Below are 19,139 nucleotides of genomic sequence, written 5' to 3'. Positions count from 1 at the left end.
CTGCCTGCCATTCTCTCTGCTTGTGTTCTCTCTCTCTTTCTGACAAATAAATAAATAAAATCCTAAAAAAAAAAGAAAGAAAATATTCAGAATATATTACTAAGTTTAAAAAAGCAGAAAAAAAGAATTTATCATTTAATATATTTTTACACACACAGATGCTAACACTAGAACAAAATATCTCAATATGGTAAAGTAGTGTAAGTAGTTATTTTGGGTAATAATAACTAAAGTTCTTCCCCTCATTTCTTCCTGCCTGCCTTCCCTTCCTCCTTTCTTTCTTCCTTTTTCCTTTCCTCCCTTTCCTCCTTTCCTCACCTCTTTGTTGTCCTTTTTATTCTTTGTTTCCTCTATATTCCAAGCATTTAGGCTTTTATTTTGTAAGCTGAAGGAATACACTGTTTTATTTTATTTTTAGCTTTATCTTATAAAAGCCTACTATTTGGATTTAGGGAATTAAGGTGGAAAAAGGAAGGGGAAAAAATTGAGTTCCTTTCTTTTCTTCTTGATGCCTTTTCCTTTAATGTTGCAGTTTCTCTTCCTCCATGGATGAAGAAGAGAGAACAGGAAAGGGAGGCAAAATTTCCACTGTGTCTTTCAGAAGCAGACCTAGAAGAGCATTCCATTCTGTTCTTTTGCCTTCAGGAAATGAATTTTTTCTTAAGATTTATTTATTTATTCAAGAGAGATTGTGCATGGTGTTGGGCGCAGAGGGAGAGGGAGAGTCTTAAGCAGGCTCCACTCTGAGTGTGGAGCCCAGTGGGGAGGTGGGCTCAATCACAGGACCCTGAGATCACCATCTGAGCCAAAATCAAGAGTTGGATGCTTAAATGACTGTGTCACCCAGGTGCCCCAGGAAATGAATTCGCTTTTAAAATTAAATGATTTGTGTTTCTTTTTGCCTGTTCGGATAGTTGAAAGACTGGCAGAAAAACAAGTCTGGCATTTGCTGTATAATTCCTTTATGGTATTTAAATGTTATGCACTTCTTCTCCACAACAGGCATGAAGAAATCAGTTTTACCTTGAATGTGTAAAATTAAAATGATTCACCTTTTCTTATATCTCATAACATTTTTCTAATAAGTTAATAAATCTAGACTTTTTAATGTTCAAATTAATGTCTGAATAAAAATCCTTAAGGGCACTAAAAATAAGTCATGTTTAAAGGCCAGAGTAAGAAAAGTAATAACTATCTAAGCCAGCTAACTATGTTAATTCTCAAACTTGACATTGTCTCCTAATGCTGGTCTTGATTTTAAGGAAGGTGCCCAGCTCACTGAAGATTAGAAAATACTGAGTGTTCAAACTGGTAGTGGCAAATCGTGCTTATGTTGTACTAACAGCTATAAACAGCCTGATGTGGAGCAGATGGTCTGGGTTTTGAGAATATGAAGCTTGCGGTAGATAAGTGAAATTTATGCTGTGGCAAGTATATTTTCAACCAATCCTTTTTAAAAAGTGAATCCTGTCATCACAATCATTATAGGTGCTTCAAGCATTTCATTTCAGGGGAAAATGATGGTCTGACCGAAATTTTAACTTTGCATTTTAACTCATTTTCATGCTGCCAGGGTCCCAGATTGAACACCAGCGAGGCTGAGCCCAGGATTTAGGCAAGTCTGAGTCTGTCTGGAGGGTGACTGAAGTCATGGCAAGGAGAAGGGCTGAGAGTTTTGGGGAGTCTTCAGGATTTCTAACAGCGACTTCTAGTTGGTTCAGTGGCAAGGAAAGCTACCATCAGTGAACGGAAGCTTGGGGGGATAAGGACCAAGGTGGTGGGCACTGCAAGAACAAGTGCTTTGAACACCTATGACAAACATGCATCAGGATGGGGGTCCCAAAACTATGTGAGGACCTTAAGGCATTTGATCCTATAGACATTGTGGATTTATACATTTTTGTATTCATTATTGTTATTGTAGTCTTACTTTTAGCCTGTTGTCACCTGGAAAGCACAGATTACTTTTATATCTCTTTTGAAAGAATAGAGGAATAGTTATGAGATGGCAAACACCAAAAGCACAATACATGTAGGCTTCTTGTCCCTGTCTTTAGAACATTAAACAGTAGAGGTATCATTTGGAGAAAACAGCAGTTAATAGGAAACTAATTAGTTAAAATGAGAGAAGAAAAAAAAAAAAAGCCCTTGAATAGCATTTATTCTTCCAAATAACAATTCTTCATTCTTGGGTCAGACTGTTAAACGAGGTGGCATTTCGACTGATTGATTGGATTTATCCCTCTAGGGTGCAACTGAGTGTCAGACACAAAGGATAGAAATGTGCTTGGATGTTGGGCTGCTTTCTTAAAGTATTGCATAGTTAGCTGCCTTTCTAGCATTTGTAACTGATCTGGAAAATATTTTAGAACAAACCAATAACAACTTCAAGATAAAATAACGCTACATACTTCACAACTCCTTCCTATTATATGAATGTGTAAATTGAATTCCCTTTCAAGATGCAAAAACAAGGGTTGGCTTCCCCAAAATGTTTTCATTGGCTTTAGGGAACTAAAACAGACCAGTCTGGATGACTAATACTTCCTGTAAAATAAAGATAGATTAACACATAATTAAATTCTGGCTCAAATGTAATTGTTGTCTTGGAAACAGTTTGGGGGATAAATACGGTTATGCTAATGTAACTAACTCCTCATGATTCCTACCAATGATCTAGTTTATTAATTAGGCCAGGCCATCTTACTACCTCCTGTTATCTATTTTGTATTATTTAAAGGGTTAAGAAAAAAAAGTTCCTTAGAGAACACTTAAGAGGAGGGAACAAGATAAATCTTAAATTAGCTATTTGTCAGACCTCAAAAGCGCTCCAGTTGAAGGAGTAGGTTAAAAGTACGTTTGGCTTATTTGTGAGTTCCAAAGATCCTTCCTACCCCCAAAGGCAGAAAACAGAGTTCGTACATGCAACACTTTTAACGAACGATTCCTGGCGTTATTTCTTTGAACTCCCTCTCTGGAGAATTTAAAATTCGATGGATCCAAGAGAAACCACAATCTTAAGTGGCCCGTGTTTTCTAGTTTCTACTCTGAGTATACGGTGATTTTGTACGAAGTTCTACTTGGTGCGTAGCCTGAAGGGTTTTGTTGAGGCCGAGTGTGAACTCCGGGCGCGAGAGCGCATCTCGGCTCTTAGATCACACCCACTCGGGTGTGCGTGTGAGTGCGCGGGTGTCTGCGCGCGTGTGTACGTGTGGGGAGGTGTGCGCCAAGGGGGTGGGGTGAGGGGCAGCGAGGAGGGCTCTAGGTGAAGCAGGAGCAGAGGGAGGTCGCCTGCTCCGGCCTCTCCCCCAGGAGCCGCCGAGGCTCGCTCGCGCTCCGGCTGCACCTCCCGGTGCGCGCCGCGGCGGCGCCACAGGCCCCTGGACCCTTCGACCAGCGCCCTCCGGCCGCCCGTCCCGCGCGGCCCGCAGCTGGGACCCGCGATGGCGCGGGACTGACGGCCGCCTCCCTTCCCCGGACCCTCTGCCCCGCCCGGCGGCACGCGGGGGCCACGGCACCGCCCCGACCTGCATGAGGGGCGGGCGCGCCGGCGCCCGGAGCGAGCGGCCCTCCGCGCCCCAGAGGCGGTCCCCGGCCGCGCCGGAGGACGAGGAGGAGGAGGAGCGGAGCGGGCCGGGCTCTCCGCCTGCCGCGGCCCGGGAGCACGGGCTCCCCGGAGGGAGCTCGGGGAGTCCCAGCCCCGGAGGAGGGACCCGGAAGCAGAAGCGGAGCCGCGAGTCGAGCCGAGCCGCTGCCCCCGCTGCCCGCCGGCGCCGGGTGGGGGTCCCGGCGGCTGGATGGGCAGCGGCGGCGCGGGCCGCGGGCGGCGATGGGTGAGGAGCAGAGCACGGTGAGCGGCGGCGGGCCCCAAGAGGCGCGGGCCCCCGCTGGCGGCACCACGGGCCACCCCGAGCCCCCGAGGCCGCGGGGGGACAGCGCCGGGGAGTCCGGGCCGCACGCCGCCTCGGCGGAGCCGAGCGGCGGTGGCTGCGGAAGCGACTCGGGCTGCGCGGACACGAGCGCCCCGGAGCCCGAGAGGAGCCGGTGGGGCCCGGACGGGAGGAGGAGCCGAGCGCCCGGGCAGCCCGCGGGACTGACACTTACCGGGCCCCTCAACGCCCAGACTTTGCAACAGCGGCTGGAAGAGGAGGAAGCTGGGGACCGAAACGAGGGAGGGGATGAACTGCGGGACGCGCCCCCAGGCGAGGAGCGGGAGCCCAGGACCCGCGTCGGGGCCGCGGACGGACTGGTCCTGGACGTGCTGGGTCAGCGGCGCCCAGTCAACGGCAAGAGACAAGTTTTTTGCTCGGTGTTCTGCGTGGAGAATGACCTGCCCGAGGCCCCCACCGCGGAGCAGCTCTCGCCGCCCGCGTCTTCACCTCGGGCTCCGCCGGTGACGAACGCTCCCAGCACCCCCTCCTCTTTCCCCAGCCCCCGGCTGTCCCTCCCCACAGACCCTCTGACCCCCGACGGCGGCAGCATCGAGCTGGAGTTCTACCTGGCGCCCGAGCCGTTCTCCGTGCCCAGCCTGTTGGGAGCTCCACCCTACTCTGACCTGGGTGGGGTAGGGGATCCCTACGTGCCCCTCATGGTGCTGATGTGCCGGGTGTGCCTGGAAGACAAACCCATCAAGCCCTTGCCCTGCTGCAAGAAAGCTGTGTGTGAGGAGTGCCTCAAAGTCTACCTGAGCTCCCAGGTAACTTTCCCCTTCTGTCCCTTCTTCTGTCCCCCTGGTTCAGCGTTTCAAATGCCTGCTCCCAGCTCACAGGAAGAGGTGATGGGACAGCCTTATCAAGGACCACTGTCAGACAGCTTCTCACATCTCATAGTTGTTTGTCGTGGTAATATTATTTGTGTTGATCTCACTGTTTCACTTAATTGGAATCTAACTCTGCATGAGCTTCGGGCTTCAGTGGAGGGAACCGGCTACAATGTATTGTCCTCTGCTGCTTTCTTTGACTAAACTGCAAACAAGAGCTCTCTCAAAAGGGAGGGCAATGAGAGTGCCTCGTGGGCCTGGTCTTCCAGAAACTAACAAATGGTGGGCACCGAATACTGTAACTACCTATCGAGTGGGTGAAGAGAAGGGTTGGAATTAATATTTCAGGTCCCCGGGGACTGAATTTTTAGTTTTGCTCTATTTATATATTCCAGAAAAGCTTTATTTATGTTTTCGTTCATTCACTTATTCATTCATTCATTTATTCACTCCTTGGCCCTTGCCCACTTAGCAGTTTACTTATTCTGCTGTAAAGCTGAAGTGCTTTTCCTCACTGAAGTTTTATGCCAGCACAGTACTTTATTTCTTTAAGAGGGAACAAAACAGAGCAAAACAAAGCAAAGCAAGGCTAAGAGGTTTAACAAAAAAAGCCCTGGTGGAACTTTCTTCTTCAGCTCCCTATTGGAAAGCTTGTTTTTTTTTCTTGGAAAGCTTAAGAGTGCAACAGAGCAACTTTCCTTCACTGATGGTGAATGAGTTCTTCCAGCGGTGTGCAGTCTGTTTTGTTTCTGTCAGTGTTGTGCACAATCTGGAATGCCCTTTGATCCCCTGTTTGACTGTCGTAGGCCTAGTCGTCTTTCAAAATCCTGGCTGTTGAGATGCCAGCTTTTTTTCCGTGAAGTCTTACCTCACCCTTCAGGCCACTGCTTCTATACTTTAAAAATACTCCTGTGTGTCTTGGATTCACAGAAGTTGCTCCTTATGTATGTGTTTGTTTTGCCAGACAGTGTGCTTGGGGTTTGATAGTTTTCTGTCGAGTCCCTTTCCCGTTAAGAGTGTTTAATAACATTGGCTCAAGTGAACGGAATAGGATGCCACACGGTGCAGTTCTTCTGTGTTTGGTGGGTAATCCGTGCTGGTGTCTAGACCGAAAGTGTGTGCTCTGCCCAACCAGAAATGCAAAGGGAAACTTGGACAGAATGGAATGTTACACAAACACTAACTTGGCCAAGATGGTTGAGATTATCCAAACGCCTGTAAGAGACCGATGTCTTTTTTATGGTTTATCCACAAACAGATACTTAAAACAGGAGGAATGTCTGCTCTCATTGTGGTAGTTTCTATGACATCACCGGCAAACAGATGTTGGTGCCATCCGTGTGCAGATCCCTGTGGTGGGATTCATACATTCCCCAAATATGGGCCCTGCTCCCAGGAAGTGACTGGGAGAACAGATGTGTACACAGGAACGATAAAAGGTAGCATATAATGAGATGTGATGTAAACAAGTCACAATCCTTAAAGGCTAGATACAAATTCAGTGGGTTTAGAAGTTCAAGGGAGGTAGTCCTATGGGTTGGGGTATTCTGCATTGCAGTTTGATTTCCTGAATTAAGGTAAGACCTTTCCCCAAAGCAGATTAAGTTAGTTTGAGGAAGTCAATTATTTTGATCTCTAATGGAGAAGAGAAGGAATGGGGAGTGGAAGGGTGGCAGGGTGCATGCAGTGTCGTATCATACAGAACCACTAAAAACTTCCTCAGAACCGGATCTGAAGCTTGTCTGTAGTGATTATGACTGCATGAATGTACCACAGTATTGGACAGAACTTTCAGTGAAGAAAAAACACACTTTATTTAAAATAATAAATAAAATTATGAGTCAGGCAGGCCAGGCATACTTCTACCTCAGGGCTCTTGTATTTGTTGTTCCTGGTGCCTGGAATATCCCCCTAGAGACCTTTCCCTTTGCTTGCTCACTCCTCCCCCTTCTCTCTTTCAGATCTCCATGCAAATGTCATCCAAATGGCCTTCACTGGCCACTCCTTTTAAAGTGTAGCCTCACTCCACACTCTGATCTCCTGTTCTGCTTTTTATTTTCTTCATAGCGTTAACCCACTTGGTTATACTTAAAAAAATTTGTCTCCCCGGAGAAGAATTTTCACAGGATTTGTTCACTGCTGTGTCTTTAGCACCTAGAATGCTGTTGGACATAGAACATAGAACATAGAGCATAGATGCTCAATTAATAGTTATTGAATTTAGGAAGACCTGAGGGACAGAGAGGATACGATTATCCCAAGTAAGGTAACCATGGCCAGAAAGTGGTATTCTGCTTGTGCACTAAATTCTACTCTGAGCTTCTTAGGTTTAAGGCAAAAGACAAAGTCTTACAGCGAACAAAAAGAATAGGTCAGCTAAGTTTGCTATTAAACTTAGAATTAAAGATTTTTTTTAGACAAAATTTTAGTTTAAATAAAAATGGCTTTTTTTTTTTCAGTTAGTTGAATAATGTAGGCCTGTGGTTGTAATATTTCTGGTCCACGTTAATTCAAAAGGTATGTATTTCCATGTCACTTAACCTCTCTTCTGCCTTAATTTCCTCGTCAGTGAAATAGAGTCGCAGGCCTTGATCTCCAATGACATACCAGCTCTAAAGCAAAACAAAATCAAACTACAGAGTTGTTTTGTTGCCTTCCTGAGTCAGTTCAAAAGGGCACAGTGAGTGCTTTCTTTCTCATTTTATAAGCTTTCTTGGGTTTGACAGACTAAAATCTATGAAGCCTGAACTTGCACTGCTCTTAAGACCTTTTAAGATAAAATGATGTATTTGAAAGAAAAAGTTATTAGTGACATTTTCCACCATTTTTTAAATTCATGTCAAATATCACATTGTTTAACATCATTAAAGAAAATAAAGGAGAGCCTCTATTAGGAATTTTATATAAACATTAAAAATTCATACTAAATGTGAGTTGGGATATGGCCTGGTTAAATTAATGTTCTTCTAAAAGAAGATGCTGAGTTCTTTGCAGGAAGGTACAAGCTTGGAAGGTAAGAACACGGATTTTCAGATGATGTCTTATTTCCTTGAGCCACCATGGGCTCAATATGTAACAAGGGCCGATGAGTATATGTGGGCACTATTTCAGTACTGAAAAAGTAGATTAAGCTGTGACTTAAATACTTACATACTGTGATTTAGAAATAATAGCCTTATTTTTCAAAACATAATTCTTCTCCCACCAACCACCATGATGGGCTGCAGGAAACCCCCTTAGTGGAATGACTTTACCGTGCAGTAATAACACCATCCACTTTTCACTTGCCATGTGAAGGGCTAAATGGCTAAATTATCATCTTTGGCACTACATAGGTGTTGACTCAGAAGCTCGAGAGCACCATGACCTAGTGGAAGCTACATTAGTTTATATTGCCTGGGTACATAAATTGTCAATATATACCTTTTAGAAGTATTTCCCTGTGACCTCTGGTGAGAGCACAGAGTCCCAGGGATGTCTGCAGTCTCCTGCAGGTCACTGAGCTCTTGTAAATGTTGACCTTCTCAGCTGGTTTGGCCTCTGCCTCATCTTAAGAGGAAAGATTGTTGCCTTCTTTGTTTCAGAGAATGATACTGTGCTTATTTCAAAAATCCTCCATTGATATCTTTGCCTTGTGATTTGGGTTATAGACAGGAAAATCTGCTATAATATGAAGTATTAATATTTAGCTCTTTAGATAAAGGAGAGAATTGGGCATCCTAAGGACTGTCTCAAGGTACCAGCTGTCGTGGCTTTCATCACTCAGCTTCAAAGGGCTCCCAATTGGCAGATGTATTTGAGTTGGAATGTATACACCTGTCAAATGAGTATTAATAGAGACAAGCAACACATTTCTTCTACAGATTGTGAACAAAACAGCTGCTAGATGGTGATGTCTTAAAATGGCAGTCTACTATAGTCACCCTAGAATCAGTGACCTAAGGGTGACATCTTATGTATCCTATTATTAAACTCTGAGTCATGCAGACCTTTATGGGTACAAGTGTAACCTACTTTTTTCCCTTTAAATCTTAAATCAGCCTGTATATTTTTAGAAAGTAACGTGCTCAAGATGGAGTTAGAACGCAGCCACCTTCACAAAGGTGAATTTACAGATTCTGTCACACCAAGTGTGATTTTGATAGCCCTGAACATGGGAAGAATAATGAGACTGAAATCTGTTAAATGTTACACATTTGAAAAGTGAGGGTTAGGGCCTGTGTCAGCCTAGGCTTTTGTGCACAGAATTTGCTTGTGTGTGCTCACAGGTAGATTTGAAGGGTGCGGTAACATTCGCTTTCACACCTCTCTGACTCAAGCCCTCATTTCTCTCTTCTGTCTCTTTAATAATGTCTCTCATAACGTCTTCATTTCTCTTTAATAGTCTCTTTTTTTCTCTTACCCCTCAAAATATGACTTTAACTGGCATCTGCTTTCTGCAGAGGAATCTCCTATTAAGGGCTGTGCTGCACGCCAGCGGGACCTGGTCCGTGGGCCGCCTGGCTTTTTCCCCTTCCTGCCTCTTCCAGCTGTTTGCAGACGGGGCTGTGAGGAGGATCACGCCATTGTACTCCAAGGCCCGAGATCTCAAATGACATGACACATAGTACTACTTACCCAAGGCGTCAGCTGAAACCTTTAGAGTGGGGCTCTTTTTTTTTCCTTTCTAGAGAAGAGCTCAGCTTTTATAGGAAGGCTCTTCCTTACTCTTGATGTGAGAGAGAGAAAAAGAAGAGCATTAGGACTTAAGCTCCCAGCTTCTTATTACAAGTCTGTCATGGGCACTGCCGACAGACCCCTGAGTGGTAATTTCTTATAATTGATGTATTCATGTATTAGTGTACCCTTTATGCATATAACAAACATCTCCTGGGTACCAGTAGGCCAAGAACCATGAGATACTCTATAAATGCATTAAATTCCCTTAAGGAGCCATCTTAAAGCCTTCTAAATAATGCTCAGTGTTTTTTCTCAGCTTTATTTGGTGGTAAGCTTTGAAGTTGCCAGACAACTGTGGGTCCCTTTTTCTCTTCTTACTTTTTGGGGAGGATTTTATTAAACCAATTTGGGAATACCAGCTTACCATATAGTAAACACATTATAATTCCTCCTATTATGTTTAATCCAGAGTATTAAATTCACCCATTATTTATTTCTTAATATACATATTTCTCAGAGCTTTAAGTGTTGGAAATAGAATATTGTTAAATAGCTCGCTCCTTCCAAAATATGTTACCTTTACTTTAAAGAAAACATAATTTTCCTAAGTTTGTTTTGGAACATTCATGACATTATGGCAAATCTTTAAGTTTATAATATTTTAAAAGTTCATTTATTTTTTTCAAATTCACTTTGTCAGATGATTTTCATATGATAAACTAAATGAGCTTTCCTAAGTCAAATTGTTAAATATTATTTATTTATTATAATTATTGATTTTAATTTAATAAAATTATTTATTAAATTATTAAATCAAATTTTAAAATAAAAATTCAGTGTCTACAGGAAAATAATTCCTGAAGTATGTCATTCTTTTCCACTTTATTTGCCTCATCAATTTTGGGATAATCACCTTTGGCGTTTTTAAGTTTCCACAAATAACAAGAACAACCATTTATTGAACATCTATATTTTAAACACTTTATACATATTTTATTATTTAATTTTAATTCACTTAAATATTATATACCAAGCACTGTTGTAGGTTTTGGGGATTCACAGAACTAAAACAGAAAGTCCCTGGCTTCATGGACTTTATATACTAGGGGGAGATAGAGAATAAAATAAATAAATAACTTAGTACATAAGAGATAAGGGCTATGGAGAAAGCGACAATAGGAGGGTGAAAATAAATAGTGGGGAGAATGTTGTTCTTCATATATTTACAATGGGGGGGTAGTTGTCAGGGAGGGTTTTACAAGGTGACCTTTGAGTAGACATCTTTATGATGGCAGAAAGGGAACAAATCATGAGGATATTTGAGGAACCAGTATAAAGTTCCAGAGACCCGCACATGCTTGGGGGTGGTCCAAGAATGGGAAAGGGATCCATGTGGCTGAAGCATAGGGAATGAGATGGGGAGTGATAAGAAGAAAACAGCAGAAGTGGGTAAGCTGGTCAGAGAAGGCTTTAGGACCATAGAGAATTTGCGTTTCCTTTGAGTGAGATAAGGCACTGTAAGAAGATTTTTGAGCTAACGAGATATGATTCAACCTTTAAAAGAGATTTACTATGACTCTTGTAGGGAATATACTCTAGGAGTCAAGAATGGAAGTTAAAAAGGCAGAGTTCTATGGCAGTAATACAACATTCAGAGTAGGGCGATAGAGGTCAATATGACTTGAGCTGGTTGCATTTTGAATATACTGTGAAAATAGAGCTGACAGAATTTGCTGATGATTGAGTGTGGGATAAGAGAAAAGGAGCCAAAGATGACTCAGGTTTTGAGCGAAAGCAGTTAGAAGAATGGGGTTGCCATTTAATACAATGAGGAATACGGTAGGAGGACTAGATTTAGGGAGAATCAGGAGTTCGTGCGAAGTTTGAAAAGCTGTTTAGGCATTCATGTAGGGGTGTTGAGTAGGTATTTGGCGTCTGGTATGCAGAAGAGAGATCTGAACAAAAGATACACAGTTGAACACTTGGGGCACGTAGATGGTATTTAAAGCCATGAGATAGATGAGTTCACCTGGGGAATGATAGTAGCTAAAGAAGGAGGGCTGAGTCTGGGTACAAGACTAATATGGAACCCCAGACATGTGAAGGAACCAGGAAGGAGTCTTAAAGGAAGTGGGCCAGTTAGGCAAGAAGAGAACCAAGATAGAGTGGTTACCCAGAAGCAAACCAATATGGTGTTTTAAAAAGGAAGGAGTAATCATCTTTGTCTAATGCTTCTGGTAATTTCAGCAGGATGAGGGTTGAAATTGACCATTGATTTCTCCAACAAGGAGGTTATTTGCAACCATGAACAGTACTGTTTTCGTTGGTGCTGGTGGGGTTGGCTTTCTGATTAGAGTGGGTTTGAGAAAATAGGAATAGCTCCATTTCTATGGTGCAGATAGTGGAATGCTATACAGTCAAACTCAAGGTTGGAGAGATTGAATAACTTAAATCACATATCTGAGAAGTGGTAGAAGTGGGATTTAAATTCAGGTCCATTTGGCTTTGACACCCACGACTTTTTTACATTGTTTACATTTATTTTATTTGTAACCTAAATAAATTTATTTTATTTTTCCTTTATATTTATATCTGTATTGTATAAAATCACAAGGCTTCTAGTCCAAAAAGGAGAAGAAATTTAATTACATGTTTTGAGGAAGTAGAGGACTCTTGCCTAGGTCCAGAGGTGGATTGCTACTAAATCCAGTCTCATATTCGTGTAAGAAAATCAAGAGAAATTGAGTTAAGAAAAGCTATAATTTGACTTACTGTCAAGTTTTTTGTTGTTGTTGTTGTTTGTTTGTTTAAGAATTTATTGATTTGACAGAGAGAGAGAGAGAGAGCACAAGCAGGGGAAGCAGCAGAGGGAGAGAGGGAAGCAGGCTCCCTCCTCAGCAGGGAACCCCATGCGGGACTCCATCCCAGGACCCGGAGATCATGACCTCAGCCGAAGGCAGAGGCTTAACCCACTGAGCCACCCAGGCGCCCCTTACTGTCAAGTTTTAATGGCAACATACTCACCTGTTTTCTTCCTAACACCCTGGTCATTCCTTTTGTTTCCATTTGCGCTTTCTCTTGTATTACCATCTTTTAACACTGGTGTCTGCCATGTCCTATCCTACCCCTTCTCCTCCACTCTTCAGTAACGCCTCTGTGCTCTTGACTTCCCAATCTTTTTCGCTAGCCCGGATCACTCATCTCACCATTAGCATCATATCGCCACTTCTCTCCTGTGTGGTTCCGCTTGCATGTCCCACCCACAGCCACCTTAAACTTCTCAAAACGACATCTCCCTTTTCTCATCTTCCTTCCTGCTCCCCCGAAGCCCTGCTCCTCCTTTGGGATTCCTCTTTGCCATCAGTTGTACCCGGGTCAGAAACTTGGGAGTCATCCTTGAGTTCTTCCTCTCTGATACCTCTCACACTTAATTAATCATCAAGTCCTCACAATTTTACATTCTAACAATAATTTTATCCTTTTTCCTACTTTTTTCCATTTCTCCTCACATTTTCCTGATGAAGCCTCCACCTCTTCTGTTCTGGATTCCAGAAGCAGCTTCTCGCTTGGTTCCAGTGCTCCAATCTTGACTGTTTCCGATCCATTCCCCACTGTATAGGCAAAGAGTTTATTAGATGCTCTATTGTCTTGACATTCCCCTTGTTAGCCTTTCAGTGTCTGCCTCTTGCTTTTGGAATAGAATCTAGACAGAGTTTCCAGGTGCCTGAGTGAGCAAACTCTTGCTTACCCCTGCCCCCTAAGCCTACACCCATGTAAAACTTCTTTTTGTTCCTTAAACTCTCTGTGATTCTCTTAATCATGAACTTTACCTTTACTGACATGAGATTCTGTCTTAGGGGGATCTGCTTTTTTTCCTTATTCCCCCAATTCATTCACACTTACTGATTCTTCTAGTCTCAGCTTAGACATCTCTTTCTTTGGGAATTCTTCCAGACTCCTTATATCTGGATTAAGCTCTCTTTCAGTATTTCACAACCTTCTGTACTTATGGTAAGATTCTAATTTCACTGTACTTAAATTGCCCATTTCCTGCTCTGTGTTCCATTAGGCTGTAAAGCTTGGTGTATGCAGAGACAGTCTTTTTGCTGATTAGTTTCTTAGCTCTTGGCATGATGGAGGCATGAAATGAATATCTGTGGAGTGGACTTACTTATTTACTCCATAAATAATTAATACACTGGAGGCTGGTGTTGTCAATATATGAAATATTGCAATGGATAGCTAAAATGATATTTTAAAATGAGAGTCTCAATGTTTCATTCTCTTGGATAAAACCCGGAAGCCCTTCCTTCCCACTGGATCTTTACATCTTCTCTGTAAAGATACCAGTTCATAACCCTGCTGCTGAGGTTTGGGCTCTGCTCTGCTCCCTAGTGCCTTCTCCCTTCCGGCTCTCTTCTCCCTTTCCCTCGGTGAGTGAGTTTCTCCTTGTCCTTCAGAGCTCAGCCTTCCTTAAGTCTTCAGACTGAATCAGTTTGCCCTTAATGTTTTTAGAGTCCTTTTCCCTCTGCTGCCATTGTATTTTTATAAAAAAAAAAAAAACCCTTTTGTAATTGTATGTGTAGTAAGTGATGATTTGATGTTTGGTTAATTTTCGGCCCCCAACGCCCCTATTCTTTAAGCTGTGTTTACAACCAGCACTTAGCACATAGCGCAGGAGAGAGTAGGTGCTCAATAAATATTTGCTAAAAAGCTGAGTGAGTGATTGGAAGTAAATTATAGTATGTGTAGGTTGGTGGAAAAATAGGGTACATACTTGAACCTGAGTTTTTGGTATCTTGTTCCATGGTGTATTTAAACTTGGAGTGTAATGGAATGCTGTGGCCTGAGTCTATCCTAGCATCCCATCCAGCAGAGAGGCACTTCCTGAATTATAAAACCTATTCTGGTTCCTGGGTCCCCTGTGTAACAGATTTCTCCAGAACCTAGGGACTGAAGACAACCATTTTATTTTGACCATGACATATCATGAGAAATTTGGGAAGGGCTCAGCTGGTCAGTTCACACTTGGGGTTTCCCATGTGGTCAGATGTCAGCTCACTCACGTGGCTGGCTCTGCACCTGGCCGTAGTCAGAGCTGGGCTGGGGCTGTCAACAAGAGCGGCTACATACCGCCTTGCCAGTGTGCTCGACTCGGGGCAGCAGGCTGCTGGCACGGAGGCCGGCATCCCCGGGAGCCAGTGTCTCATGGCAGCCAGGTGTAAGCTGCATGATCTTTCCTGTGCTAACTCTGGACATCACTCAGTGCCACTTGGCAAAGCAGTCACAGGCCTGCCTTGATTCAAGGGGAAAGAATTTAGACCCAAGCTTTTTTTGTGCAAGTGTCAAAGAATTTGGGGCCACATTTTGAAACCATCACACTGCTTCAGACAAAAATCAAACATGTTGTTAATTTAGGTAGTAAATCTTTTAAACCTGAATTTTATTTTTTTAAAAATATAACGTCTTATCATTCATTTCATTAAATATTTCCAACTCATGTCATTAATTTGATTAATATGTCTTGGTGTTGTGTCTTCTTGCTTTATTCTTGAATAATTTAATAATAAAGCTTTATGTAGTTTTAAGCAAAACTTGTGTAGAAGCCAGTCTCCTTTAAAATTAAATATTTTGGGGGCACCCGAATGGCTCAGTGGGTTAAAGCCTCTGCCTTTGGCTCAGGTCATGATCCCAGGGTCCTCAGATCAAGCTGTCTGCTCAGAGGGGAGCCTGCTCTCTCCCTCCTTCCACTGCCTGCCTCTCTGCCTATTTGTGATCTCTGTCTGTCAAATAAATAAATAAAATATTTTAAAAATAATAATAAAATTAAATATTTTAGATAATTCCATTGTAATGGAACTATCTCATGGTAGGATCAGCTTCTAGTTATTCTGATTATTAGCCCCAGTTAAAATTATTCTGTATAATATAACTTCCCGTCCATTATATCAAAATTTTAGCTTCAGCACTGGTTAAATTAGTATTTGAAAAGGTTAAGTGTAAAAACAATTGATGTAACATATTTTTTTGTAATCAGGCTCTTCCTATACAAATGAATATTATTTCTAATGACACTTTAGAATTGACTACCCTTGTTCATCTTTTTTTTTTTAAGAATTTATTTATGTATTTGACACAGAGAGAGAGCACAGGGAGGGGGAGAGGCAGAGGAAGAGGGAGAAGCAGCCTCCCCACTGAGCTGACGGTGGGGCTCAATTTCAGGACCCCAGTATCATGACCTGAGCTGAAGGCAGACGCTTAACCAGCTGAGCCACCTGGATGGCCCCCTAATTAATCTTTGTTAAATTGTCCTGCTGTTGGATATTTATTGTTTGTGATATTCTAGTTTGATTAGGTAGTTTTATTATTTGGTTAATGATTTCTAAATTTCCAGTAGCATATATATTTTCTCAGAAATCTCTTCTGGATTGAGGATCTGCATACCCTGAAACAGAGGGGTTAGATAGCTTTTATGATGGGCCTCCCTCCTCCCCTCCCCCAGCTCAGGTAACTAAATTCTGGGTTTATTCATTCATGTGAATGACTAATCCCTTTTTAAATCTTCCTAAGCTATTTGCCTCAATAATATTCTCTACTGTAAGATTCAGAGGCTAATTATAGGCTACCTAGCAAATTACTTCCCTTTTTGTGGTGTTGATTCTTGCCTTATTTCCTCACATGATTATGGACCATACTCAGTGTTCCTGAAGCTCATTAGCTCTGAGTTGTATGTGGCAAGTTAAATCACTGCAGCCTTTTCCTCTGGTTGCTTAACAATTTAAAACAGCAGGTAAAATAAAACACTTGCTCATAATATTTCACCAGCATTTTGTTTCCTTTGACAGTAGCATTTTTTTCTTCGGATGTTCCCTGTTTGGTTAATTAGTTCATGTCTAAGTTGAACTGTAGGATTAAATCATAAGTGATTTTGATATGGCCTGATCTTAGTGCACCTCTTTTATGTAAACATCTGACCTTGGCAAGGAAAGTGAATTTCTTCATATAGTTTTGTACAGGGTAGGTTTGGTTTTGTTTTTTAAAAATTTCCAGACAGAGATGCCCATGGTGGGAAATGACAAGTGCAATCCCAAGAGTTCTCATTTAATCCTGCTTTTAACTAGTTTTACCCTTAACTTCAGTGTTTATTTTCTTATGTTATCATTTTTCCTCCTTGTGGTTGTTAAAGATGCACTTTGAAAAGAATAGGCTTCTAAAAATAAAAATACTCTATGTCCAGTGTGTGGGTCCTTTATGGTAAAATTGCATGTGTGTGTGTGAAGGTCTCAAGGTTGTTTCTTGATGTATCCTTAGAGAATTATTTGCTGATCTTGATTTGTAAAAATCTAAGTATAGTCATTTACAGGTAAATTCATGTGTTTCAGGTATAGTTTGAATCAACCAAAATAGATATCCCTTGGGTTTACCTTTTTAGTTGTTAGTTTTTAATGCCACCTGATGAGTCATTGAGGCTTCACCCTTAAGATGAAGGGAGAGCTTTGGGGCACCTGGGTGGCTCAGTCAGTTAAGCGTCTGCCTTCAGCTCAGGTCATGATCCCAGGGTGCTGGGATTGATCTGCATTGGGCTCCCTGCTTAGTGGGGTGACGGCTCCTCCTTCTCCTCCTCCCTCTTCCTGCTCTCTCTCTCTCGCTACCTCTGTGTCTCTCTTTCTCGAATAAGTAAATAAAATGTTAAAAAAAAAAAAAAGATGAAGAGAGAGCTTAGAAGGAATGCTGGGAAAGAAAACACTTGAAAGAACAATAGTTTATCTACTTTTTTTTCAGATTTCAGGATTTTTGAAAAATATTATTTGTTCAGATATGTTTTTCTTTCTTTAAAAAGTATATCTACAAACTTTAAAAACTTGGAAACAATTTTTTATACTGGTTAAAAATCATCCAAATGAATTGTTTCAGAGATTTTAACCTATTTGTTTAGAAATCTATCATTTTCTGATTAGTTGTAAGAACAGTTAATTGTTATTACAGAAGATATAAATCTATTAGCTGAATTTCAACACCATTTTTTGTGTAATTGGTAGATGAGACACAAAAGTTAGTATAATGCTTTATTAAGTATGGGCAGCTGCACTTTTTTGCATCTCTGTACTTGTGTGGAGATGTTTTCTCAGTTCTGACAGTCTTTAAGACAATGTATCAAAACAAATTGAACACAGACCTTAGAGCAACAATATCACCAAATGCTGAATGAAGATTTTTAAAAGTAGGGAATCTAGTCCTAACATATTCCTTTCACAATTATTAATATTTTATATTGTTGATAGTAAGATGTTTTATATCATTAACTAAAAAAAAAAACAACCAGAATGAAGATACTTAAAAAGTTCATTTGGAACTTTTGGATTATATAACTTTTGGATTGTTATAATCTAAATGGATTGGACAGAGCCCTGTTGGTTTGCTCAGGGTGCTAAGGAGGCCAAGACCAAGCAGACAGCCTACTCGCAGGCTGCCTAATGCTGTGCTGATCTGTGCCATAAACTACCTTAGCTTTGCACAGTCGTGTCATGAATTAACTGCTTCTGAACATAAGACTGGTGGAAACAAGGTGGAAGAATTACTATTTATGTCATTACTACCTCTGGAAAAACAAATTAAAGCACATGTTCCAGTAGATAATCAGTGAGTTACAGAGATGTTTACATTGAGAAGTCTCTTCCACTGGCCAAGACTTTCACTGTGCTCAAGCTATAAAGATCTGTTCTCTAGTGTTCAGTTGGGTTTAAGGGAATCAAAGGGGAGGAGGAAGCTGGAGTACTCTCACTCTACGAAAAGTATTTATAGAATATTTGCTTAGCGCTATGCTAATCACTACGAGAAGTGACAGTGTATCCCCGTAAGTAGTCTGTGATCTGTTCTTTGTGGCAAGTTTAGAAATTTAATAGGTGAAAAATAAGCTCTCTAGGCAAAGATCAAGGAATGTTTATGACTAAATTGTGTGATGCTGATTGTTGACTTAAGTGGTTCTAGGAGGAGAAAGCTGTGCTTATGGGAGTACAAAAAGCTTGAACTTGGCCATTGTTTAAAAAATAGTTTCTGAGGCATAGGGAGAGGAGAAGGAGGTTAGGGGTAAGGCATCTCTCCGAGTAAGGTGGAGTGAGCAAGCACGCCTATACACTCAGAAGAAGCCTACAGAAATAAAGACGGTGTGGCGTGCAAGGCACCACGGCTAGAGAGAGAAGCTCCTATGGATAGTATGGCAAAGAAGGTGGAGAAATGAGAGCTGAATGATGAGCAGTGTCGGCAGCACAAAGACCTCAGCCTAGAGCTGAGCGCCATGGACAGATGGTCTCAGCATCCTCCTCTTTCAAGAACAGGGAGCCAAGGGGAGCCTGGTTAGAAATGGCTCACAGGGGTGGATGCCAACTAGATCATGTAGAGTTCTATTGCCCTGCTCTGGAATTAGTGTGTTATTCCAAGTATGTTGGTAAGTCACTGGACCATTTGGTAGAACTGCAAAATGACAATTAATGTTTTAAAACATTCTGGCTTCTATGTGGAGAACGAGTTGTGTTTGAGGGGTAGGATAGCAAGAAGAGCAGTAGGGAGGTGGATGGGAGGCAAATGCAGTAGTCCAGAGCAGGGATGACAGTGGTTTGAACAAGTGTGCCAACATTGGAGGAGATGGTTCTGTCTCCTGTCCTACCACTTTTCAGGGTTGCTCTCACAGGGTTTGGGAGAGCATTGCCTTTGGCACAATGAA

General features: G+C 42.0%; 1 protein-coding gene across 1 annotated transcript in view; it reads left to right on the top strand.

Annotated features, from left to right (window-relative positions):
• Positions 1 to 3,777: 3,777 nt before the first annotated feature.
• Positions 3,778 to 19,139, top strand: part of RNF217 (ring finger protein 217) — a 135,515-nt gene continuing 120,153 nt past the window's right edge. Inside the window, exon 1 of the mRNA XM_044249562.1 lies at positions 3,778 to 4,696. Coding sequence (XP_044105497.1) covers positions 3,830 to 4,696 — 867 coding nt within the window. The 5' untranslated portion in view covers positions 3,778 to 3,829. The remainder of the gene's footprint in view (positions 4,697 to 19,139) is intronic.

Source organism: Neovison vison, chromosome 1, assembly GCF_020171115.1.
Source record: "Neovison vison isolate M4711 chromosome 1, ASM_NN_V1, whole genome shotgun sequence".
Lineage (NCBI taxonomy): Eukaryota > Metazoa > Chordata > Mammalia > Carnivora > Mustelidae > Neogale > Neogale vison.
This window is presented reverse-complemented; position numbering and strand designations above follow the sequence as displayed.